General features: G+C 45.2%; 1 protein-coding gene across 10 annotated transcripts in view; it reads left to right on the top strand.

Moving 5' to 3' along the window:
- Window positions 1–26,644, top strand: part of TNS1 (tensin 1) — a 608,338-nt gene that overhangs the window by 180,303 nt on the left and 401,391 nt on the right. For 8 of the 10 annotated variants that reach the window (XM_068246095.1, XM_068246100.1, XM_068246098.1 and 5 more), the window contains exon 2: window positions 10,715–10,829. In XM_068246095.1, the coding sequence (XP_068102196.1) occupies window positions 10,715–10,829 (115 nt within the window). Of the gene's footprint in view, window positions 1–10,714; window positions 10,830–11,411; window positions 11,449–14,730; window positions 14,788–26,644 lie in introns of those variants that run through there. The other 2 variants (XM_068246106.1, XM_068246104.1) reach the window with 2 other exon arrangements.

The raw sequence follows: 26,644 nt of genomic DNA, 5'->3' as shown, positions 1-26,644 counted from the left end.
TCTACACTCCCTGATTGATGTTTACACATACAAGATGTATTAAAGCACTTTAGGCCTGCAATTTAGCATTCAATGTGATTTCTGCCCTTAAAACGCAGCTTTGCGTCAAATCCAGATTTTTTCCCCGGGACTTTTGGCGTCTATCCCACTCCGCCATGCCCCCCTCCAGGTGTTAGACCCCTTAAAACATCTTTTCTTTAACTTTTGTAGCCAGCACAAGTGTTTCTAGTTTTCAAAGTTTGCCTCCCCATTGAAGTTTATTGCGGTTCGCGAAAGTTCGCGTGAACCGAACTTTTGCCCCGGTTCGCCAACCGAAAATCGGAGGTTCGGGCCATCTCTACCCAGGATCATACAGCTGTGTCTCAAGAAGCCACTAGATGGCGTCATAGATATGACACACAGCGATTGCCACACAGGAAGAATCCACGATCATTGCACCGCTGACACGTTGCTTGCGCACTCCGCTCCACAAGCCAGGGAACACTATGTTGCAGGAAATGGAGGGCACGGACACAGCAGGGAGCAAGCAGGTTCACTAGAGCACAATCCTTACGCTCCTCTCCCATTAACACAACCTGCTCCACCATCTTTTTTGCTCCACTGACTCGCATATAAGGCGAAGGGGTAACTTTTCAGCACATTTTTTTATGCTGAAAAATTAGGCTTATATGCGAGTATATACAGTATTTAGTATTTATACAGTGCTGACATCTTCCACAGCACTGTACATTTGAGTATATAGTCTTGCCACTAGCTGTCTCTCAGAGAAGCTCATAATCTAATCCCTACAAGAGTTCTATGCCTATGTATGTATTGTGTAGTGTATTAATTGTAGTCTAGGGCCAATTTAGGGGAAGACCATTAACTTATCTGTATGTTTTTGGGACGTGGGAGGAAACCAGAGTGCCCGGAGGAAACCCACACAGACACGGGGAGAACATACAAACTCTTTGCAGATGTTGACCTCGCTGGGATTCGAACATGGGACCCAGCGCTGCATGGCGAGAGCGCTAACCATGTGCCTTCATATGTCTGTGGTAACGCTTGCCGAATTTCATGTGTGGGAGGCAAAGTATATCAGCATTTCGTGCGTCGGAGGTAACGTTTGCTGCATCGATCATTTGATGGTCCTATTGGATGCATTTGATATTTTGAGTTATTGTTGCAGCGTTTGGCATTTTGGGGGCTCATGCTTACTAAATGGTCTGCTGATACATGAAGCAAAAGAAACATGACAGGAAAATTGATTTATATCACTGGCCACTTTATTAGATACATCTTGCTAGTACTGAGTTTGACCCCTCTTTGCTTCCATAACTGCCGTATTCTTCATAGCATTCCTCAGAGATTTTGTTCCATATTGGCACAAAAGCATCAATCATGTTGTTTCTGCAGATTTATCTTGTGCTTTTGGAGAAACACAGTCCCACTGCTTTCCAGTTACACTGTTACATTATAGTTGGCTCCGCCCACATCATACTTATAATGTCCTTAACTTGTAATATTCACCCTGTCTGTCCTTGTATTGTTTTTGTTTGTGTTTGTTAAGCAACTGCCAAGACAAATTCCTTGTAGGTGCAAACTTACTTGGCGAAAATAAATTGATTCTGATTCTGATCATGTCATGACCACGCCTACTTTTTGACAATCACCATCCTGGTACATTTTTCTTATGATTGAGCTAGGAACGCAGAAAAATTGCGTAGCAATTGTACCGCTATACGATTTTTCTGCGATTTGGCAATGCAAAATATAACTTTCCACCCTTTTTTTTTTTTTTCTTTCCCCTCCCTCTAAGCGCAAAACACAAATGGACTGCAATTGTGCCATACACCCGACAGACTGCGGCGGAACCGTGGTAACAGAGAATACAAATAAATGTGTGTCGGTCTGACAGTGTGATGCCTGGTACACAAGATCCAATTTACCGTCAGATTGACAATCAAACCTGTTATTTCCAACAATCTGATTTCAGTTCCTTATTCTGATCAATTTTGCATAGAAGTGATCAGAAAGCAGATCGGACTTGTCATAAATAATCGGTTCGACCGTCAATCTGACGGAAAATTGCATGGTGTGTACTGGGCATAACACAGTCAGTGTGACGATACGTACTTAGTGATATATGCTGAATTGGTAAGTGCGACTGCTTGTGGAAATAAAATGAAACGCGATCAGCAGCACAATTTCGATCTGTAGTGTAAAATAGGGGCGTTGCTAGGATCCTAATAGATCTGAGGCACTTGTGTGTGGTCACGCACCAGAACGTGGGTGGGGTCATGGGTGGAGCCAGATTTACATGAACTTAACAGCCGTCGAAATAGTCCTGCCCAGCAAAATGTTGGCTGAAGCCCCCTCTCCAGTAATACAAAAATAACACACAAAAATGCAGCATGTCACATAAATAGGCAGCGTCACTTAAAGGGGAACTGAAGAGAGAGGTATATGGAGGCTGCCATATTTATTTCCTTTTAAGCAATACCAGTTGCCTGGCAGCCCTGCTGATCCTCTGCCTCTAATACTATTAGCCAAACCCCTGAACAAGCATGCAGCAGATCAGGTGTTTCAGACTTAAAGTCAGATCTGACAAGACTAGCTGCATGCTTGTTTCTGGTGTTATTCAGATACTACTGCAGAGAAATAGACCAGCAGGACTGCCAGGCAACTGGTATTGATTAAAAGGAAATAAATTTGGCAGCCTCCGTATACCTCTTACTTCAGTTCCCCTTTAAACATAACTAGGCAGAGTTTCCTGGCTTCTGTGCTGGCTTTCTGTTGGGCGGGCTGGCTGGCCTGCTGACTTCTTGTCTGGTAGTCCCCCCCCATAGCATTTCCTGACCTTCTAGTGGACCCCCTCCCATGCTCCCTCAGGCTTCCCAATGAGGCACCACAACTCCCAGCATGCCCCCATAGAGAACCCACATCTTTCTGCATGCCGCCATAAAGACAACACAGTGCCCAGCATGGCAACACAGCACCCAGTATGCCCACATAGAGGCACCCAGCATACCCTGATTGTATCACAGCCTCCAGCTGACTTTGCCTGGGGGACATCCAGGGCACCCCAGAATAGCTCTGTGGCACGTGCCACTGATCTTTTAGGCTAGCAATGTCCCTGGTGTAGAAGGGCCCTAACTGAGCCTCGTGTACACGGCCTGCAGCTGGCTGCCACAGTAACATCACTCTGTGTCCTGCGTGTAGTTTGGGAAGTCTGTGTAAACTTCTAAATATTATAAAGCAGGGTTTTCTGCTGTGAGTATGCAGGGCAGGTAGAGAATGAATGGCTCAGGTCTGGAGGCCTCCCCATGCAGGGCAGGTAGAGAATGAATGGCTCAGGTCTGGAGGCCTCCCCATGCAGGGCAGGTAGAGAATGAATGGCTCAGGACCGGAGTCCTCCCCATCGCTCAGCCTTCACCTTCTCGTGTTGTACAAGATCTCTTCCCGCCTCAGCTGGGATCCAGATGTCGCTAATAAGGGAAATCAGAACCAGAGCGCTTGGGTGGTCGCAGACAGGCCAAGCAGAAAGTGGTCCGGGGGGGGAGGAGGAAGGGGGGTTATCCCCACCCCACCATTCCGATGACCCCTCCTGAGTCTGGAGAATTTTCATTGAATAAAACGCTCCGCGCCGGGAAAATACTGCTCAGAGACGGGAGCAGATCCAGGAGGGAGGGGGAACCTCGATGCAGCCGGACATTTATCAACCCCTTTGTCGCTGGTGTGTGAACGACCAGGAATACCTGTACTGCGATCGCTTTTACTTGTAAGATTTGCACCATCATTTCCATAGTTCCCTGACCAACCCTCGACAAATCCCTAAAGCCTTAGAGAGAAACTCCGACCAAGAATTGAACTTTATCCCAATCAGTAGCTGATACCCCCTTTTACATGAGAAATCTTTTCCTTTTCACAAACAGACCATCAGGGGGCGCTGTATGGCTGATATTGTGGTGAAACCCCTCCCACAAGAAGCTCTGAGTACGGAGGTACTCCTGGCAGTTTCCTGTCTGTGAACCTTGTTACATTATTGTGGGAAATAGCTGTTTACAGCTGTTTCCAACTGCCAAAACAGCATGCAGCAGCTACATCACTTGCCAGCAGTAAAAATGTCACCATGTGATAAATGTCAGAATATAAATCAGGGATTTAAAAGATTTTACAATGGGCAAACACTGACTAAATCATTTATACATAATTATTGTAAAAATGAAGCACTTTTTTTATTACATTATTTTCACTGGAGTTCCTCTTTAAGCTACGTACTCACCGCCTGACAGGTCCAGCAACTTCCCCTTGACGATGGTCATCAAGTGACACCTCTTCTTGCTCGCGACGCCACGTGGTGTTACATGACGGGCGTGAATGGGAAGTAAGTGATCGCGGTAGAGTTTCACTTACCTGGGGCTTCTGCCAGCCCCCTGCAGCCACCCTATGCCCACCTGGAATGATCCTCCAGTCCCTAGCCGCGGCTAAGTTACGTTACCGCTGACTTGCAAGTCGACAGCTACTGCGCCTGCGCAGCCCTGGCCACGTGCGTCCTCATTAGCACTCCTGTCGCCGAGAGCGCTCTGCGCAAGGGCAGTACGAGAAAATATCGTACTGCGCAGGACGCTCCCATCGACAGAGCACGAATGAACATGCATGTGACCTGGGCTGTGCAGGTGGCAATAACGAAACTTAGCCACAGAGGGGGAGCGGAGGATCGTTCCAAGGCGGCGCGGGCACAGGGTGGCTGCAGGGGGCTGGCAGAAGCGCCAGGTAAGTGAGAGGTTTTTTTTTTTTTTAAGTAATTTCAGGTTTCCTTTAAGCGGGGGACACACATCAGATATAACTCTTTGCAAACCAAGGAATCAATCTGCCGCATAGGTTTGTCCTGGAAAGTTTGAAAGATGGATCAATGCTGTGCACACAATGCTGCGCACACAATGCTATGCACACAATGCTATGCACACAAAAAACAGTCAGATCATGCAAAAGACTCTAAAAATGCTCTTGTATTGTATTTACTTCCTTCTTTTACATGTGGTCGTTTCCACTTGTGCGGCGTGCGTCTCGCAGACGCATGCCGGCACTGAGCGGGTGGGCGGGATCGCAGGCGAATGGGAATCACAGCCTCCGCTGCGAATTCTGCGGGGGTTCCGGCCGAATCGGTACCGCAAGCGATTCGGCCGGCGCCACCGTTATACCCTATGGCAGAGTTTCCCCGCTTGATTTGCCTGCGAGCAAACTCTGTGGATTCGCGGCAGAAACCGCGATAGTGGAAACGGGCCCTAAGGCCTTGTGCACATTATAAATCGCCAGTGCTGAACGATTTATACTGTGATTTTTGAAGAGCTTTTTCTCTGTGATTTGCGCTTAGAAAAGCGCTCTTCTAACGCTTATTTAAGCACTTTTGTGGAGCAATGGATTTTTTCACTTCCTGAAGTGAAGTTAGGAAGTGATCTCTTGTTCCCGGAAATGAATAAATACAATGTATTTATTCATAAAAGCGCTCGGGAAATGCCATTCGAAGTGCTTTTTCAAGTGCGTTGTTATTTTCCTATACTTTCTATTGAAGAGCAAATGCTCAGAAAATGGTACAGGTAGCGTTTGTGATTCTATGGAAAGCGGAGCGCTCAGATATGAACACTCCCATAGGAAATCATTGCACAAGCACTTTTAGAGCGATTTCAAAAATCGCCATCGCTTAAAAAAAACTGTAAGCGCTCATAGTGTGAACAAGCCCTTAAAGGGAAGGTTCAGGGAGGGTGGGTAAAAAATCAAAATCAATTTCCACTTACCTGGGGCTTCCTCCAGCCCGTGGCAGGCAGGAGGTGCCCTCGCCGCCGCTCCGCAGGCTCCCGGTGGTCTCCGGTGGCGCGCCCGACCTGGCCAGGCCGGCTGCCAGGTCGGGCTCTTCTGCGCTCCAAGGCCCGGAACTTCTGCGTCCCACGCCGGCGCGCTGACGTCATCGGACGTCCTCCGGGCTCTACTGCGCAGTAATTGGCAGTAGAGCCCGGAGGACGTCCGATGACGGCGTGGGACGCAGAAGTTCCGGGCCTTGGAGCGCAGAAGAGCCCGACCTGGCAGCCGGCCTGGCCAGGTCGGGCGCGCCACCGGAGACCACCGGGAGCCTGCGGAGCGGCGGCGAGGGCACCTCCTGCCTGCCACGGGCTGGAGGAAGCCCCAGGTAAGTGGAAATTGATTTTGATTTTTTACCCACCCTCCCTGAACCTTCCCTTTAAAGAGAAACTTTAAGCTCAAATTGGACTTTGAGCCAATCAGTAGCTGATACCCCATTTCCCATATCTTTACCTTTTCTCAAACAGATCATCAGGGGTGTGTGTATGGGAATACAATACACACTGCCTGTCTATAACCATACTGCATGTCTGTACAGCACTTGCTCCCTAAAATGTCACACCTTTGATACATAAAAGATCAGGACTGCCAGGCAACTGGTATTGTTTAATAGGAAGGAAATAAATATGGCAGCCTCCATATTCCTCTCACTTCAAGCGTCCTTTAAAGCGGACCTGAACTAAGAACTCTGCTCTATAAGATGCGCAACAGCATAATAACTTTTACAGAAAAACAATTCTTTGTTACAGCTGATACAAATCCTGCAATCAATTTACAGTCTGTATACTTTCTGCTTTCATGGACATATTGTTAGTATGGGCAGCACGGTGGCGTAGTGGTTAGCTCTCTCGCCTTGCAGCGCTGGGTCCCCGGTTCGAATCCCAGCCAGGGCACTATCTGCAAAGAGTTTGTATGTTCTCTCCGTGTTTACGTGGGTTTCCTCCGGGCACTTCGGTTTCCTCCCACATTCCAAAAACATATGGATAAGTTAATTGGCTCCCCCTAAAAAAAAAAAAAAGTTGGCCATAGACTACAGTAATTACACTACATAATATAGACCTATGGCAATGGTAGGGATTAGATTGTGAGCTCCTTTGAGGGACAGTTAGTGACAAGATATATATACACACTGTACAGCGCTGCATAATATGTTGGCGCTATATAAATACTAAATAATAAAATAAAACATAATAATAGTATCCTGTTTTTACAACTTAGCCGCTCTGCTGACGCAGCAGAGAGATCAAGTTACACTTGTGAATATTCACATAAATCTACAGCAGGTCTACTTCCTGCTTTCATGAAACCAGATATAGTGTTAACAGCCTGTGTTTAAAAAATTAGCAGCTCTGCCGAGGCAGCCAGCTGACACGGCTGAGAGATCAAATTACAACCTGTGATTAGTCACAGATGTGGGGGAATTAGACAGACTAAACTATCTAAATACATACAGGGTGCATTTCTCTCTGCTTTACTTCTGTCTTGCGAAAGAGTTCAGTTCCACTTTAAAAGTGGTCATAGTATTTGTCTGATAGTTGGTGATTGTTATGAGGAGTGTTGCTGCCCTCTGCTGGTTGTTAAGCAGAAAGCAGAGCCTTTCTCCAGTCACCGCTGTGGTTTATGTACCAAGCTTTCAGTCCGCGTTCCGCTCAGAAAAGCGGTGCTTGGGCCATTTTTGAGGCGAGTTTGCCTCAATGGAAGGTATAGGAAAAATGCAAACGCTCACAAATTCGCTTTGTGGAGCGATCGCGTTCGCGTTTTTAAAAATAAATACATTGTATTTATTATTTTCCGGATCAAAGCATTCACTTCCCGACTGATATCACGAAGTGAAAAATCGCAATCGCTTGGGAAAACCGCTTAAAAAAGCGGTTCCCCCCCAAAAAAAAGCACGCAGGAAAACTCCAGAAAACGCTTTACAAAAACACCAAATGCGGACAGAATGCAATGTGATCAAGGCCTGCAGACTGCCATCTTGCCAGTGAGGTCAGCACTGTACATAGAAAAGGGTATATTTGTAATATAGTCAATGTAGCATTGGAAGCAGTCAGACAATACTAATCCTTGGTTACTACTTTGTACGAGGGAGTCATCAGTTCATCTCGGAGATATTTAGTAGAAGGGAATCATTTAGTCTGTCCAGGAAGAAAATCAGAGTAAACAGGAAGTGGTCATAAATGATAATTTCACTTCTGCACAAGATCTGGACTGATGCTAATTTTTATGTCACGTGACATGAAGGCCTCTGAAGAAGCGGAAAGTTCCGTGAACCGGCTGTTAGGCCGCTGTCTGTACCCCCACTCTTGTCTGCACCGTTTCTGTTAACCCTTTGCTGCTATGAAAGCCAAGGAGTTCATCTAGTGCCCGGCTCTTCTCTCCAGTTGCTAATTTGTACTCTGGTGTGTTCAGTCTGTTGCTATTATTAAAACTTTATTTCCTTCTTGTAACATGGTGTCCTTTAAAGTGGACCTGAACTCTTGCACAGCACCGAAGGAAAACATAAGATAAATGCACCCTGTATGTATTTAACGAGTTTAGCCTGTCTAATTCCTCCTCATCTGTGGCTAATCACAAGTTGTAATTTGTTCACTCAGCTGTGTCAGCTGGCTGCATCAGCAGAGCAGCTAATTTGTGAATTCAGGTTGTTAACCCTATGCCTTCTTCCATGAAAGCAGGAAGTAGACACTGCAGATTTATTGCAGGATTTGTATCAGCTGTAACAAAGAAATGTTTTTTTTTCTGTAAAGGTTATTATGCTGCTGCTTATCTTTTAGAGCAGGGAGGAAGTTCTGAGTTCAGGTCCGCTTTAAGTAGGTTTAATTGTCAACCTCTCTTTGTGTGTGTATATAGGAAGGGGGAGAGGGAACTGTAGTGTTTTATCTGAGGTCAAGCTGTTCAGTTTCCTAGGAGGTGTCTGAGTCTTGTGACATCACCATGGCTGAGGTCACATGACTGTCACGGCTTACTCTAGTTTTTAGTATGAATATAAACGTTCATGTTTGGATTACGTTAGTCGTGTCTTATGATATTTGTTGGTCACAAGAAGCTGTGAATCACACCCTTTAAAGGACAACTGAAGCGAGAGGAATATGACAGCTGCCATATTTCTTTCCTTTTTAACAATGCAGATTGCCTGGCTGCCCTGCTGATCTTCTGCCTCTAATACTTATAAGCCCCCTATACATCGTAGATTGATGTCGCCTGAAAGGGTTTGGAATGTTGCTAGGCCGCAGCTGTGCAGACGGGTAGTTAGCCTACAGGCTGACGACGCATTCTGTTGCAAAGCAGAGATCCTGGGGGGGGGGGGGAGAACAAAGCTATTGGCTGTTGCTCTGCTGTATTGATCACCTTGGCAGATAGTTGGCTGGTTGGTGGTTGGGGGCTGCTGTACACACTCCAGCTTATCGGCAGAGGTGGTAGCAGGGGCGTAGCTAGACTTAATAGCCCCCCCCCCCTCCTTGCACAAATGATAGCATGGGGCCTCCTTGGTCCCATGCAGGTCATGTGATCGGGAGCCGGCGAATGGCAGCAGAGAGTGTTCAAAATGCGAATTTCGATGCGAGATTTCGTCCCATCACTGGAAGATCTGATGTTTCTAGCTGAAGTCTACCTGGATTAGCTGCATGCTTGTTTCATGTGTGTGACTCACAGACTACTGCAGCCAAAGAGATCCACAGGACTGCCAGGCAACTAGTATTGTTTAACTACTTAAGGGCCTTAATGATTAAAATCTACGCCCTGTTTTGATGGCTACCTGGCTGCTAGGGTGTAGATTTCAATCCATCAACGCCGCGCGCATCCGCCGCTTTCTTTGCTTCCGACAACCTCGCCGCTGTCTCCCCGCCGCAGTTCACTTGCTCTGCCTGTCTCTATGACAGCAGAGTTCCTGTGAGCCGTTTAGGAGCCGCTTTCATTGGCTCCTGGCCATGTCTATCAATGTAAGCCACTCCCATTGGCTTACATTCATAGGCAGGGTCAGGAGCCAATGAAAGTGGCTCCTGATCGGCTCACAGGAACTCTGCTGTCATAGAGATGGCAGAGTGGGTGGCCCAGGATCCCGACGTGCGGCAGTGACGGCGATTGCGGTGGTTATGTGTGGCTATTTGTCGCTATTCCGCCGTTTCTTGTACCAGCGGACTCTGGTCCTTAAGATAAATCTATCCCTCTCACTTCAGGTGCATTAAGTCAGTGGTAACACCCTCGTGTGCAGAGCACCAGAGCATGTGCTGCCTGCACAGTCCACCTCCCTGCCCGCTGCTTCCCTCTGCTGGTCGTTCCACTGGCTGCCTATCGCACAGACCATCTTAAAGAAAAACCCCGACCAAAAATTGAACTTTATCCCAATCAGTAGCTGATACCCCCTTTTACCTGAGAAATCTATTCATTTTCACAAACAGACCATCAGGGGGCGCTGTATGACTGATATTGTGGTAAACCCCCTCCCACAAAAAAAGTTCAAACTTTTGGCCGTTTCCTGTCTGTGAACCTTGCTGCATTGTGGGAAATGGCTATTTACAGCTGTTTCCAACTGCCAAAAACCATGCAGCAGCTACATCACCTGCCAACAGTAAAAATGTTCACTGGAGTTCCTCTTTAAGTCACACCAAAGGTGCCCATTAACGGTACAATATTTTCCTACACGACTCCTGATTGGGCGGTTGGGGCTGCGACAGACAATGAGCAGTGTATGGCTCTGATATACAGGAGAGGATCAGTTTCTGTGCGTGTTGCAGAAGTCTTTCGGGTTTTGTCTTGCTGAAGTAACTCTCAGCTTGGATAAGCTTGAGCGTATGGAAATGTTACATAACGGTGGAGGAAGTGAGATTGGCGCCGGTCTGTTTCTCTATAGTGACGATTTTCTGTTTTTATTTCCCAGCCTGAAGACCTGGAGGGGCAGAACTGTCACACGTTTAAAGTGAAGAACTTCAAGAAGGTGAAGTCGTGCAGCGTCTGCAAGCAAGCCATCACCAGAGAGGGCACCGCCTGCCGCGGTGAGTGCGGAGGACTTCCTGTGAGAGAGGCGGGGACTGACCGCCACCATACTAGGGGGAGGGGCATAAAACTGACACCCGTGATTAGCAAAATGATGAATAGAATATGGGTGCTCTGCAGAGGGCTCCCAATCTTTACTATAAGGGAAAAATGGTAGCACATCCTAAGACTAGGCAGCATCCGAATGACTACCAACAGTGGCGGGCAGAGCCCCCTAGAGGCAACATACACACCTTGCACCTGCACGCCTCTGTTGGTAGTCACTAGATGCGGCCTGGTCTTAGGATGCGCTGCCATTTTGCCTTGTTGTCTAAACAATGTGTTAACTATTTTATGGCCAGCAGCTCCCAGGTTTATACATATGCTTGTTAGTTAATTAGTTATAGACTGGGGTCCCTTCCAAAAGGAGGGCCTCATTGCGGTGGAGGGGTCGAGTACAGAATACTTTGCAAGCAAACTGTTTTAAATTTAATGCTAGGTACACACCATACATTTTTCTGTTAGATTTTCTGTTAAATTTACCAGCCAGATAATTAGTCTCTGCACACCTGTGCCGATAGTCATTCAGACGCAGCCTGCTTTGGGAAGTGCTTCCGTTCTCTCCCTGCCGCCGTAAAGGTGCGTACAGACATATGATAACGATCGTTCATAGTAAACGACAAACGATTTCAAAGTAAGCATCGGGCGATGATCGTTTGCTAAAGGACTACTTAGAAGATCGTTTGAGTGCGAACGATCTTGGAACGATCGCTGCGCACGCAACAGGACATGACATCCTATACATCGTGTGTGTGTATGTGATGTGTAAACTCTTTTGAAACAGAAGTGTCCAAAAGAACTCTTTAAGCATGTGCAAACCTGTGCAAACGAACGATCCACGACCGATCGTTGTATAGACATTATTTTTTCAACGACCGTCGTTTGAAACGATCGGGCAGAATGAATCGTTCTTTACCAATGACATTCCTCGTTGGTCGGTCGCTGGAAAGGTCGTTGGTGCAGTAACGTCGTTTCCAACGACTATAGTCTAATGTCTGTACGCACCTTAAAGAGAATCTGTATTGTTAAAATCGCACAAAAGTAAACATACCAGTGCGTTAGGGGACATCTCCTATTACCCTCTGTCACAATTTCGCCGCTCCTCGCCGCATTAAAAGTGGTTAAAAACAGTTTTTAAAAGTTTGTTTATAAACAAACAAAATGGCCACCAAAACAGGAAGTAGGTTGATGTACAGTATGTCCACACATAGAAAATACATCCATACACAAGCAGGCTGTATACAGCCTTCCTTTTGAATCTCAAGAGATCATTTGTGTGTTTCTTTCCCCCTGTTCGCATGCACTGAAGTTTCAGGCTGCTCGTTTCTTCCTGCAAACAGCTTTGCCCTTGTCTGTAATTCTTCAGTATGTGAAAGCCCAGCCAGCTCAGAGGACGATTTATCCAGCTTGTAAAAGATAAGAGAGAAGCTGCTCTAATCCTAAATAACACACAGGCAGTGTGCATAGAGGGGCCTGGAAGGGGGAGTTCATAGCAGAACCACAACACTGAAGAACTTGGCAGCCTTCCAGACACAGGCCGACAAGTCTGACAGGGGAAAGATACATTGATTTATTACAGATACTGTGATAGCAGAAAGTGCTGCAGTAAGCCAGAACACATTAGAATAGCTTTTGGAACTTGTAGGATGATAAAAAACAGGATGCAATTTTTGTTACGGAGTCTCTTTAAATCTGTACTATAATCAGGAGAAAACGATTAGCTGAAGCAATCAGGGAAGGTCAGTGTGGGTGACGGTTATCCTGAGTTTGTACACAGCTGTGTGAATATGAATGTAGGAGATGCTGTGCACACCAGGAGATCAGAACTGTCTCATGAAAAGCAAATCGGGAGCAAAGCTGAGCATTAGAAAAAGATTTTATGATAAGAAACTGTGGCGTGTTCTGCAAAAACATCAGGACAAAACAGCAGATAAAATGCTTAGTTACAGCTGATACAAACCTTGCAATAAATCTGCAGTGTGTCTACTTCCTACTTTCGTGGAAGCAGACATAGGGTTAACATCCTGTGTTTACCAATTAGCTGCTCTGCTGTGGCTGAGAAGATTCATGAGCTGACACAGTTGAGAGATTAAATTACAGTGGTGATTAGTCACAGATGAGGGGGAAGTAGACAAGCTAAACTCTAAACACCTAAAGGGTGCATTTCTATGTTTTCCTTCTGTCCTGTGCAAGAGTTCAGGTCCACTTAAATGAAAATCTACCTCGTGCCTCCGCCTGCCGGGCTGTCCCACCATGTAATGTGCAATTGGCTAATGATTGGCCAATCAAAATTGGATGTGTGTGTACCAGGCTTAGTACCTGGTACACACCATGCAATTTCCCATCAATCGACGGTTCAAATTGATAATTTTGGACATGCCCAATCTGTTGCCTATCGAGAACGGGATCAATTTTCAGATCAGTACTGCACAAAATTAATCCTGGTGTTCACGATCATACAGGAAATTACATGGCGTGTACCAGGCATTAGGGGCCATACACATATCTAAAGGTGCATACAAACATCCAATTTTGATTGGCCAATCACTAGCTAATTTTACCCTCTCCATGTAGTATGGGGGCCAACAGACTTTAAATACTATGAACAGACTGTGTCGGTAAACACTCATACTACATGGAAAGCAAAATTGTATGTGTGTAGCAGGTTTAAAGAGGAACTCCAGTGAAAATTCAAAAAAGTGCTTCATTTTTACACTAACGCAACAGACGCAGGCTACTTCCTGCAACAGACGCAGGCTACTTCCTGCCACAGACGCAGGCTACTTCCTGCCACAGACGCAGGCTACTTCCTGCCACAGACGCAGGCTACTTCCTGCAACAGACGCAGGCTACTTCCTGCAACAGACGCAGGCTACTTCCTGCAACAGACGCAGGTTACTTCCTGCAACAGACCCAGGCAACTCCAGTAAAAATAATGTAATAAAAAAGTGCTTAATTTTTACAATAATTATGTATAAATGATTTAGTCAGTGTTTGCCCATTGTAAAATCTTTTCTCTCCCTGATTTACATTCAGACATTTATCACATGGTGATATTTTACTGCTGGCAGATGATGTCAGTGGAAGGAGATGCGCTTGCTTTTTTGACAGTTGGAAACAGCTGTAAACAGCTATTTCCCACAATGCAATGAGGTTCATAGACCGGAATCTGCCAGGACCATGGTCCTCAGTTTCCTATGGGAGGAGTTTCACCACAATATCAGCCATACAGAGCCCCTGATGATCTGTTTGTGAAAAGGAAAATATTTCTCATGGGAAAGGGGGTATCAGCTACTGATTGGGATGAAGTTCCATTCTTGGCTACGGTTTCTCTTAAACTCAGGTGTGACACAGACAGGTTCTCTTTAAGCTGCGTCATGGAGGTGTTGGAGGCAGTGATTGGACTGAATCCTAACATGTGACGCAATGCCGCACCCGCTCCAGCTTAGCAAACCGTTGATATTTCATAACCTGGTGCGGCATTGTAGAATGTGACAGTGTGTTGCGGCTGGTTAGATAGCAGTTTCCTGTAGAAGGTGACAGGTGGCGCTGTTCACACACGGGTTTATGGAGGGGGACAGTGCACAGGTGTGAGCTCCTCCAGAACATCTGTGGTGTCACAGATCAGCTGCTGTCCGCAAGGCGTATGACACGGTCAGCGGACTCTGCTGTGTCACGGGGGGGGGGGGGGGGGGGGAAGTGGCTGAGGCTCGGGTCTGTGTGCTGTGTCACGGGGGAAGTGGCCAGCAGTAAGGCTTAGGTCACACTCGCTGGTGCTTTGCTGAATCGGAGTGTTCCTTAAGCTGTTGTGATTAGTGGCAAACCACAGGAAGTGCCTCTCGCAGGCTGATAAGGAGCAGCAAATGTTTTCCCCAAAACCCGCAAGGCGAGAAACTGCAGCTGCCAGCCACAGTTCAGGTGTGTAATGTGGAGCATGGGGTTATAGTTGGATTCATACAGAGATACACACAGGCGTACATACGCTTACATGTACAGAGGAGAGGGAAGGGGGGCAGCTTCAGACTGGAGGGGGTCCTACTGGGAAGAGGTGGCAGTACAGGGGAGAGAGCAGTTTTTGCATGGGGGTGGTGGGGGGTACCGGGAAGGGTGTTAAAGGATAACTGAAGTGAGAGGTATATGGAGGCTGCCAAATTTATCTCCTTTTAAGCAATACCAGTTGCCTGGCTGTCCAGCTGATCCTCTGCCTCTAATACTTTTAGCCACTGACCCTGAACAAGCATGCTGTGAATCAGGAGTGTCTGACATTGTCACATCTGACAAGATTAGCTGCATGCTGGTTTCTGATGCGATTCAGACACTACTGCAGTCAAATAGGTCAGCAGGGCTGCCAGGCAACTGGTGTTTAAAGGGAGCCTTAAGCAAAAAAACAAAACAAAAAACAGATACTTACCTAAGCAGAGGGAAGGCTCTGGGTCCTATAGAGCCCTCCCCATTACTCTCCTCGCTCCGTCGTTCCTGCACTGGCTCATCGGTTAGTAGTCTCTGACCTATAGTTCGGAGACTGCTCTCTTCCGCTACAGGAGTCTTTAGAAGTCTTCAGGAGCACTCGGGCTCCCGTACACAGGCCGCTCCATATTGCGCACGCACGATCGCCCTCTCTTGTGCATTCGTGCATGCGCTTTGCAGAGCCGCCTGTTTTCAGGAGGACTCAGCTGCTGAAGACTTTCGAAGCCCCCTGCGGCGGCAGATTAGAATACGGGGTCCAGCGCTCGACCGCGGGGACCGTGAGTAGAGAGGGAAGGTTCTGTAGGATCCAGAGCTTCCCTCTCCTTAGGTGAGTGTCTGGTTTTTTTTTGTTTGTTTGTTTCGTTGTTGTGAAATAAAAATGGCTGCTCCAATATCCCTCACACTTCAGTTGTCCTTTGAGGTGGCCAGACACAGTACCAGTGTTCTCCCCAGACATTTTTTTTCCAGCCGGGTAGCATGAAAAAGTAGCCGGGTGGGGCAATATGAGAGAATGCAGGGCCGGTGCTTCTCTGCACAACTCTGCTTATAGTATGGGAGGAGGTGAGCTGATGATAGCCGGGTGCCCATCAAGACTAGCCGGGTGCTCATCAAAACTAGCTGGGTGGAGCGCCCGGCTAAAAGTGCCTGGGGAGAACATGATGATGATCTGCTTTTACAGCAATTCAGTAAAAACGATCAGTTGTACAGAAAAATCAATTTTTTTTTTCCGCTTTCTTAGTTTGAATGGAACATCCAATCGGATTTCCCATAATATATATATATATATAGATAGATAAATAGACATACCGTAGATATATAATATAGATGTGTGTATATATAGAGAGAGAGAGAGAGAGATAGATACATTTTCAGGTCAATTTTCATGAAAATTGTATTTCTAAGGGTGGCCACCCATGATACAATAAAATGACCTGATCTTTTTAATCGAAATGCTGTAAAATCTGATTTTCCCAAAAAATCAAGAGCATTTTTTTTTTAAATTGTTTTTTATTCAATAAAAGTTGATTGGGAATGGTGGAGTTTTCTGATCAATTTGAATGAAAATTGAATGGTGTGCGATAGATTGTTAATTTATGAATATGCACACCCAAGCAATTTTCTCAGATCTTCCAATCATTTTTTATCACAATTGATGGAAAATTGAACATAGGTGTGTGGTACATTGGTCAGATTTTTGAAATGTCAGAAAAATTGATTGCAATTCTTGAATTGAACAAATATTTGAAAAATTGTATGGTGTGTGGCCACCTTTATTTCAATTGTATCCTCGGAGGCCAGAGGGGTGAATGCAAATTGTGTCCCCACATAACAGAGTAACGTTGGTGCCGTCAGCACAGCATTGGATGTGTGTGGGCTGCGCGCTTTCTGGGAGGGATGCTTTACTTGCTGACTGTGATTTTATTTGGATGTGCAGAGAAGCAGTTACTAACTGTCAGTCTGTATTGTGTGTAGTGAAAGTTTTTTATTTTGCGAAGTTCATCTTTTTGTAATCTTAAAGAGAACCCGAGGTGGGTTTGAAGAATATTATCTGCATACAGAGGCTGGATCTGCCTCTACAGCCCAGCCTCTGTTGCTATCCCAAACCCCCCTAAGGTCCCCCCTGCACTCTGGAATCCCTCATAAATCACAGCCAGCGCTGCTGACAAACAACTTGTCAGAGCTGGCTGTGTTTACCTCTATAGTGTCAGTCTGCTGCTCTCCCCGCCTCCTGCAGAACTCCAGTCCCCGCCTGCATCCCTTCCCTCCCTGCTGATTGGAGGGAAGGGATAGGGGCGGGGACCGGAGCTATGCAGGAGGCGGGGGAGCAGCCGAGACTGACACTACAGATGTAAACACAACCTCACAGCACGACTGATTTATGAGGGATTGCAGAGTGCAGGGGGACCTTAGTGGGGTTTGGGATAGCAACAGAGGCTGGGCTGTATAGGCAGATCCAGCCTCTGTATGCAGATAACATTCTTTAAACACACCTCGGGTTCTCTTTAAATGGAAAACATTTCACCCGTTTATTGGTATAGGCAGCCTAGACTGTTACTGGGATGAGATAATAAGAGTTGTCTTCTTCCAGCAGAAGGGTTACCCCTCTTCACCCTCTCACTGCCTCCCTGCATTCTCTGTTCCATCACACTTTGTTCTTCAGTTTCCAGCCTCCGTATAATTCAATTTTATTAAGCGTAACAAAAAATGTGCATCTTGGAAATTGATGTTTCAATGCAATATCGTGTTTAGGATTGGCACACCTTGCCGTGGGTGGTTGGGTGCTCAACCTTGATGTAGAGGCAACATCAGTTCAGTACAAGCGATTCAAGGTCGGCCGGCACACCAATTCAAGTTTTTCAAGCAAATTTATTGAATGCACAGCATGACAATTGTTTCAGGGCCACATATGTCTGCACTTATCTGATGAAGGGGACCCTCAGTGACCCCGAAACAATTGTCATGCTGTGCATTCAATAAATTTGCTTGAAAAACTTGAATTGGTGTGCCGGCCGACCTTGAATCGCGGGAAATAGATGTTTGTTTGGAGGGGATGTTTGCTTTTAGGTTATGGCTACCAGATAATCCAGGCCGTACTTCCTTTTCCAGGGATCATTTTAAAATTAAAAATGGGAAATGCTTTTTTTTTTGTAAATGGGGAAATGTGCTGACAGATAAGAACTTTAGGCTTTTTTTTTTCTTTATATACAGTAAACAGAATATTTTTTTCTTTTTTAAACCACTTCAGGTTACAGGTTGTTTTGCCCTTCCTGCCAAGGGACATTTTCACCTTTCAGCGCTCCTCCTATTAATTTGGCCATAACTTTATTACTGCTTATCACACCTAAATGATCTATCTATAATCTCGCTTTTTTACACCACAAATATTATTTTTGTGGGCGATTCAGCAAACCACAGGAAGTGTCTATCACAAGCTGATAAGGAGTAGCAAATGTTTTTTTTTAAATCGATTAACTATCGATATCTGGCAGATTCGATCACTGTGATCGGATCTGGTAGGTATCGATGCCGCAGACTATTCTTGATTGATTTTTTTGTCTGAATTTGATCAAATTAGTCGACTGCGCTGGATAGAAGGTGTTGGTCAATCAGCAGAGGGTCAGGAGATTTGGGAACGAGCAATGCAGAGCGTTGGCAACAGACTTCTAACCTGTCCACCGGTGTGCCTCCTGCTGTGTCTTTACTCCATACCTTGGCGCTCCTCCCAGTGTCTTCTCTCCTGGGGCTCCTGTGTCATGTGATCAGCACTAGAGGCCAAACACTAGAGGCACTGTGGCATGCATGCCGGATCGCTAGTGTTTGGCCTCTAGCGCTTGTCACATGACACAGGGGCATGGAGAGAAGACACAGGGATGCATGTGTACAGTGTATGAGCAGCTAGAGATCGATCCCTCTCTGATCAGATTTGATCGATCTGGTGGCCATCTATAAGTGTATGGCCACATTTAGGTCACTGGACTGATTGTTGACAGGTGACAATAGCTGCAGACAGGCGTGTGCTGAAATTCTCAGTCTGCAGCCTCAGCACCAACTTGTGAATGACCTCCAATTAGAGAGCTGTAATTGCCATTTGTTTTCCCAGCATTATTGTCTGTGTGAAAAGTGAGTGACAGGCGGCAGAGGGAGCCAACATCCTCCGTTGGGTGGTGAGTATTTAGGTTAAAGTGAACCTAAACTGATGGAAAAAAAACGAGTTTATCTTACCTGCGGCTTCTACTAGCCCCCTGCAGCCGCCCTGTGCCCACGCAGTCACTAAAGTGGATCCTACACTCCCTCCCAGCGACTCTGTGGGCCAGCTGGCGAGGCGACGGCCACTGCGCATGTGGCGATCAGAGTGACTTAGCCTGGCACTTCAATCTGAAGAGGATGACTCTGTGTGCCAGGATTTTTTTTTATTCACCAACAGCACCATCTAGCGGCAGCCAGTTTTCCTGTGCCAGACTGTCCGACATCGCACTTATGCAGGAAAGGATTGTAAAGGGTTAATAATTACTAGAGAGATGACAAAAAGTTTCCCACTTGAGTATAAAGTCTGCAGTAGAGAACCTGTCCTCTCTCAACACCATGAAAGTGACTGATAATAAAACATAAAAGTAGTTGGATTTAGATATTTTGGCTAGTTTGAGGCCTAGTTTTTGTGCATTACCCTGTTTTTCCGCAGGGTAACACAACGGCAATGCAAGACAATGGGGCCTAGCCACACTTAATGCGCCTCGTTACGTGGAAGTGCCCGATTGGCTGCAGAAACGCTGTGAAATTAACAATGTGTTACCGTCAGACTTCTGTGGCGGCAGAATTAATGAAAGTCTATGGGCGATGCAGGAATTTTAAATATGTTGGCGGCAGCTGTGGGGCGGCGCGCATGTGCGGAATGACGTGAATACGACATGGAAAACTGGTAACTCCAGTGACGTGTTCCTGACAGCAAGGCAGTACGTCACGCGGTGAAGTGGGAGGGCGGGGGGGCGGTGCTATGCTTATGACCCTGTCGGTGCACTCTTTCGCAGGGTCATACGAATGACTTTTCTGCGGTGCAATACGATGGGGGCGGAGCACTGCAAACACAGAAAACAAAGAGTTGTGGTCAATGGATCTTATTCAAAAATGGGAGACTGTTAGCAGTGGGGTCCCACAGGGGTCTGTTCTGGGTCCAGTGCTCTTCAATTTATTTATTAATGACCTAGTAGATGCAGTAGTGAGCAATGTTGCTATTTTTGCAGATGATACAAAATTGTGCAGAATCATCAACTCTCAGGAAGATAGTGACATATTGCAACAGGATCTGGATAGGATGGCTATATGGGCACATACATGGCAGATGAAATTCAATGTTGACAAATGTAAAGTCATGCATTTTGGACGTACTAATGGTCTAGCGCCATACAAAATAAATGGGATACAGTTGGGGACATCAAACTTGGAGAAGAACTTAGGAGTACTCATCGACAACAAGTTAAATAATCGTACTCAATGCCAAGCCGCTGTAGCTAAAGCTAATAAAATTTTGGGATGCATTAAAAGGGAAATAAAAACTCGAGATGCTAGCATAATATTGCCCCTGTTTAACTCTCTAGTAAGGCCACATCTGGAATATGGAATTCAGTTCTGGGCACCACATTACAAAAAAGATATTGCAGTTTTAGAGCAGGTGCAGAGACGAGGTACAAAATTGATACGTGGGATGGAAGGTCTCGCTTACCAAGAAAGGTTAGATAAACTGGGTTTATTTAGTCTAGAGAAAAGACGCCTTAGAGATCTAATTAACATGTATAAATACATCAGAGGGCAATATAATAGCTTGGCGGATGAGCTTTTTGTCCCTAGGCCTTCTCAGAGGACTAGAGGACATGAGCTTCGCATGGAGGAAAAACGTTTTAGCCATTTATTTAGGAAAGGGTTCTTTACAGTAAGAGTGATTAAGATGTGGAATGCATTGCCACAGGAAGTCGTTATGGCAAACTCTATACCTGCATTTAAAGGGGGCTTAGATGCTTTCCTTGCGTTGAAAGACATCCATGGCTACAATTACTAGGTAATGCCTAATGATGTTGATCCAGGGATTTTATCTGATTGCCATCTGGAGTCGGGAAGGAATTTTTCCCTTTTGGGGCTAATTGGACCATGCCTTGTGGACTTTTTTTCGCCTTCCTCTGGATCAACAGGGGTATGTGGGGGACGGGCTGGAGTTGTACTTTGTACTGGTTGAACTCGATGGACGTATGTCTTTTTTCAACCAAAATAACTATGTAACTATTTATTCTTTTCCGGGTCAAAGAGTTCACTTCCTGACTTGCGTCATGGAGTGAAAAAACGCAATCGTTCTGAAAAAGCGCTTATTTAACTACCGCAGCGGCAGTTTTAGAGCAGGTGCAGAGACGAGGAACAAAATTGATACGTGGGATGGAAGGTCTCACTTACCAAGAAAGGTTAGATAAACTGGGTTTATTTAGTCTAGAGAAAAGACGCCTTAGAGGGGATCTAATTAACATGTATAAATACATCAGAGGGCAATATAATAGCTTTGGCGGGTGAGCTTTTTGTCCCTAGGCCTTCACAACGGACTAGAGCAGTGTTTCTCAACATTTTATCGGTATGTACCCCTTTTAAAACCCTGTACTCGCCAAGTACCCCCTAGCATAGAAAACATTATCACAAGTATCCCTTGACAATTACTTAATCGTAGTACATGATAATTGGTTCTAATTTCAATTCCCAAGCATTTACTATTGCTTTTAATTAGCTAAAACACTAATTTGGTGTTTAAATAAGATTCATCATTTTCTAAAACTCTATATTTGTTATTTTTGGTTAATTATATCAAGCCCGAGTACCACCTGGGACCATCAGAAGTACCCCCTGGGGTACACGTACCACACATTGAGAACCTAGGGACTAGAGGACATGATCTGCGTATGGAGGAAAATAGTTTTGGCCATTTTTTTTAAGAAAGGGTTCTTTACAGTAAGAGTGATTAAGATGTGGAATGTATTGTTACAGGAAGTAGTTATGGCAAATCACATATTTAAAGGGGGCTTAGATGCTTTCCTTGCGTTGAAAGACATCCATGGCTACAATTACTAGGTAATGCCTAATGATGTTGATCCAGGGATTTTATCTGATTGCCATCTGGAGTCGGGAAGGAATTTTTCCCTTTAGGGGCTAATTGGACCATGCCTTGTAAGGGTTTTTTCGCCTTCCTCTGGATCAACAGGGATATGTGAGGGAGCAGGCTGGAGTTGTACTTTGTACTGGTTGAACTCTATGGATGTATGTCTTTTTTCAACCCAAATAACGATGTAACTATGTAACAATGGCCAACCGTGAAACCGCCCTCAAAGCATATGAAATCACATGAAAAATTAATTGAATTGACACAAAAAGCTTTAAGGCACCTGGAGCAGACTAACTGGAAGATTCAACAGCAGTTTGTGTGTTGGGGGGCTGCTGCTTTAGCATTGTCATTCTCTTTAGATTGTAAGGAGACAGTGCATACACTGCTCTCTGGGGATATTACAGTTTGGGTTGTGTGACCCCAGGAAAGAGCATTGTATTAAAGTTGATTAAAAGTTAAGTGGCTAGATAGTGTACTGGTTAAGGGCTTTGCCAGGGTTCACAGGAGACCAGGGTTCGAATCTCGCATTTGTCTGTTCAGTAAGCCAGCACCTATTCAGTAGGAGACCTTAGGCAAGTCTTCCTAACACTTCTACTGCCTATAGAGCGCGTCCTAGTGGCTGCAGCTCTGGCGCTTTGAGTCCGCCAGGAGAAAAGCGTGATATAAATGTTATTTGTCTTGTCTAATTTTTTTCTTGACAACTGTTGAACACAAAAGGCAAGGCCATGTCTGGCTACATATCCTTAAGCAGTGGCTGGAAGGTGTAATGGTTAAGGGCTCTGCCTCTGACACAGGAGACCAGGGTTCGAATCTCGGCTCTGTCTGCTCAGTAAGCCAGCACCTATTCAGCAGGAGACCTTAGGCAAGTCTCCCTAACACTGCTACTGCCTATAGAGCTCGTCCTAGTGGCTGCAGCTCTGGCGCTTTGAGTCCACCAGGAGAAAAGCGCAATATAAATGTTATTTGTCTCGTCTAATTAATCATCTAATCTGCGGCAGATTCTTATAGAAATGGGGATCTCAGGCCTTCTCTTGCCTTTTTGAGGAATCTATATGCAAACCAAGAAGCAACAGTTAGAACAGAGTTTGGAAGAACTGACTGGTTCAGAACTGGCACGGTCTCCATATTTATTTAACTTGTATGCTGAATTTGTAATGCGGTAAGCTGGTGTGGATGAGTCACATGCTGGCATTAAAATAGCGGGCAGGAATATTAACAGTCTGAGCTATGCTGATGATACCACTCTAATGGCTGAAACGGAGGGAGAATTGAAGAGCCTAGTCATGAATGTCAAACAAGAAAGTGCCAAAGCTGGTCTGCTGCTTAAAGAGAACCAGAGATGAAGCACCCTTTTGTATTTTACCTTATAAACCAGTGGGCACATGACAGTAAACACCTAATCTGCTCTTTGTTTCATTGTTCTCTGTTTAATCTGACTGTTATCACCTCTGATAAGAATCCCCGACTGAGCACTCAGTCTAGCTTTGCTACGGAAAGATTATAGCTTAGTCTGTCTTCTCTGGTGTCTTTTCAAGCCCAAGCCTGCCCCCTTGTGGCTCTGCTATAATGACTCAGCTATAATTATTCCCTGCAAAGCCAGACTGAATGCTCAGTCCGGGATTCTTATCACAGCTGATAACAGACACTTTTAGCAGTGAGGATGAAACGGAGAGCATGGTAAGTGTTTTCTCTAATGTTCTTAATGATATATATGGTAAAATACACAAGGGTGCTTCGTCTCTGGTTCCCTTTAACATCAAGAAAACTAAAGTCATGCTACCTCAGTGTTCTCCCCCAAAAAATTTCCAGCCGGGTGGCATGAAAAAAATAGCTGGGTGGAGCGAGATGAGAGCATGCAGGGCTGGCACTTTTTTGCTTATAGCAGAGGAGGAGACAAGCAGATAGTAGCCAGGTGGTCACTAAAAATAGCCGGGTGGAGCACCTGCCTAAAAGAGCTTGGGGAAAACACTGCTATCTGCTCCAATGAGCCATCTGCAAATAGATGGAGAAAAAGTAGACTTTTGGGGGGGGACTTTACGTAGGGTAGTTTGAGGGTAGCTGATGTAGACTCATGTTGATGAATACTGTGTATGTATTTGTCGTATTAGAGAAATACATTATAAAGTAGAGCTTAAACACATATATATGTAGACTTTTTAGGCTTAACTTAGTTGTTTTTCTTTATTTGTGCTTGTTCCTTGTGCTTATGCAAATGCTATTGGTGAATCCCTATCGCTGCATTATCCTTTCTCCTCACTAGATGGCAGCATTTCTCTTACAAACTAGAACATTCAACAAGTACTGTATAGCAGAAGTACTGTATTAATATTATACAATGCAATACCATTTCTATAGCTCTTTTCTCCCATAGGACTCAAAGCGCTTGAGTTACTACCGATATTAATATTGGATATGAAATAGAAGCTTGTTATTTTTGTTTACGAAGCTTGTTTACTAGGCATATAACCATGCTGTCCTCAGAGGAGCTCACAGTCTAATCCTACTATAGTCCTATTCTAATGTCCTTCCATATTATTATTATTATGTATTTATATAGCAGTGACATCTTCTGCAGCACTTTATAAAGTACATAGTCATGCCACTGATTGTCCTCAAAGGTAGAGGAGCTTACAATCTAATCCTGCCATAGTCATAGTCTGTCCCACCATATTATTATTATGTATTTATATAGCACTGACATCTTTTGCAGCACATTACAGAGTACATAGTCATGTCACTGACTGTCCTCAGAGGAGCTCACACTCTAATCCCTGCTATTGTCATGCCGACCATAGTCTATGACCAGTTTTTAGGGGAAAGCCAATTGACTGACATCTGGATGTTTTTGGTATGTATAGATGTTATTAATGTTGTAAAATAATATCCTAATGACCTCATGGACTTAGTATGCTGCACTATCTCAGCGGCAGGGCCATTGGGGAAGGGGGGGGGTAGCCTTCCCTGTCCCTCCCCCTCCTGGTCTCGCTTTGTGTTGGACACAGGACTACATGTCTCATGATTGTCCATGTCATTTACCTCTTGGGATCTATCACATTGGCCTCAATTTTGGTAGCTATTTGAGGTAAATATTTTTTGTAGGTAAAATACCTCATGAGGTATTTTCCTCTTTTTTTTTAGCAATTCTGAAAGAATTCCTGCATTTCCGAACATGCGTTAACCCTCTGGGCTATACAATTACATCGCCCAGGAGGGGTCGCAGCACTTTTTTTTTTTTTTAATTTTTAATTTTTTAAATCATGTAGCGAGCCCAGGGCTCGCTACATGATAGCCACTGCGCAGCGGCATCCCCCCACCCACTCCGATCGCCTTCGGCGATCAGAGTAAGCAGGAAATCCCGTTCAGAACGGGATTTCCTGCTGGGCTTCCCCGGTCGCCATGGTCGCGATGGGGCGGGATGACGTCACCGACGTCATGGACGTCGTGAAGTCAGAGGGAGTCCCGATCCACCCCTCAGCGCTGCCTGGCACTGATTGGCCAGGCTGCGCAAGGGGTCTGGGGGGGGGCTGCACGGCACGGCGGGTAGCGGCGGATCGGCGGCGATCGGAAGTTACACGCAGCTAGCAAAGTGCTAGCTGCGTGTAACAAAAAAAAATTATGCAAATCGGCCCACCAAGGCCTGAGAAATCCTCCTGCGCGACATACCCCGAGCTCAGCTCGGGATTATCGCCCAGGAGGTTAAAACATGCGGTAAGACATGAGGTAATTGCATAAAGTGAGGTAAAACATGAGGTATTTCACTGGTAAGCTTGCAGTAAATCAATAATAGTAGTCTTTTATTGTCTTCCATAAGTTAGGATAGTATTTGGAAGATAATGGTGTTTTTTTTTTTATTTGAGGTGGAAGGTGTATTTGATTATGTAGCAACCTATGAAAGGTATATTTATAGGCATCCCTTATTAAAAAAAAATCCTGTAAATATTTGGAGTTTTTATTTCTACTATTCTTCCCTATTACACAGCCTGAATAGGAACTCCACTAAAACAGCAATAGGAACTCCACTTAAAGTGAACCAGAGGCGAAGCACCCTTGTGTATCTTACCATATATATATCAGTAAGAACATTAGAGAAAACACTTAACCTGCTCTCTGTTTCATCCTCACTGCTAAAAGTGTCTGTTATCAGCTGTGATAAGAATCCCGGACTGAGCATTCAGTCTGGCTTTGCAGGGAATAATTATAGCTGAGTCATTATAGCAGAGCCACAAGGGGGCAGGCTTGGGCTTGAAAAGACACCAGAGAAGACAGACTCAGCTATAATCTTTCCGTAGCAAAGCTAGACTGAGTGCTCAGTCGAGGATTCTTATCAGAGGTGATAACAGTCAGATTAAACAGAGAACAATGAAACAAAGAGCAGATTAGGTGTTTACTGTCATGTTCCCACTGATTTATAAGGTAAAATACATTAGGGTGCTTCATTTCTGGTTCTCTTTAAAACTGCAAAATGCATACAAATTGACTTTACCTCCAGGTACAGGCAGGTCTTAAACTGATTGGTAAATGATGTGCTAACATGCCCCCTAATTTCCATGGGAATAGCTATTTTCTGTAAAATTTATGCAAATTACCTCATAATTTACCCCATAAGGTAAAACATGACTAAAGCCTACCAGAATTGCTAAATGTCATTACCTCATGAGGTAAATTACCGTACATGAG

This window comes from Hyperolius riggenbachi, chromosome 7 (genome assembly GCF_040937935.1).
Source record: "Hyperolius riggenbachi isolate aHypRig1 chromosome 7, aHypRig1.pri, whole genome shotgun sequence".
Classification (NCBI taxonomy): Eukaryota; Metazoa; Chordata; class Amphibia; order Anura; family Hyperoliidae; genus Hyperolius; species Hyperolius riggenbachi.
This window is presented reverse-complemented; position numbering and strand designations above follow the sequence as displayed.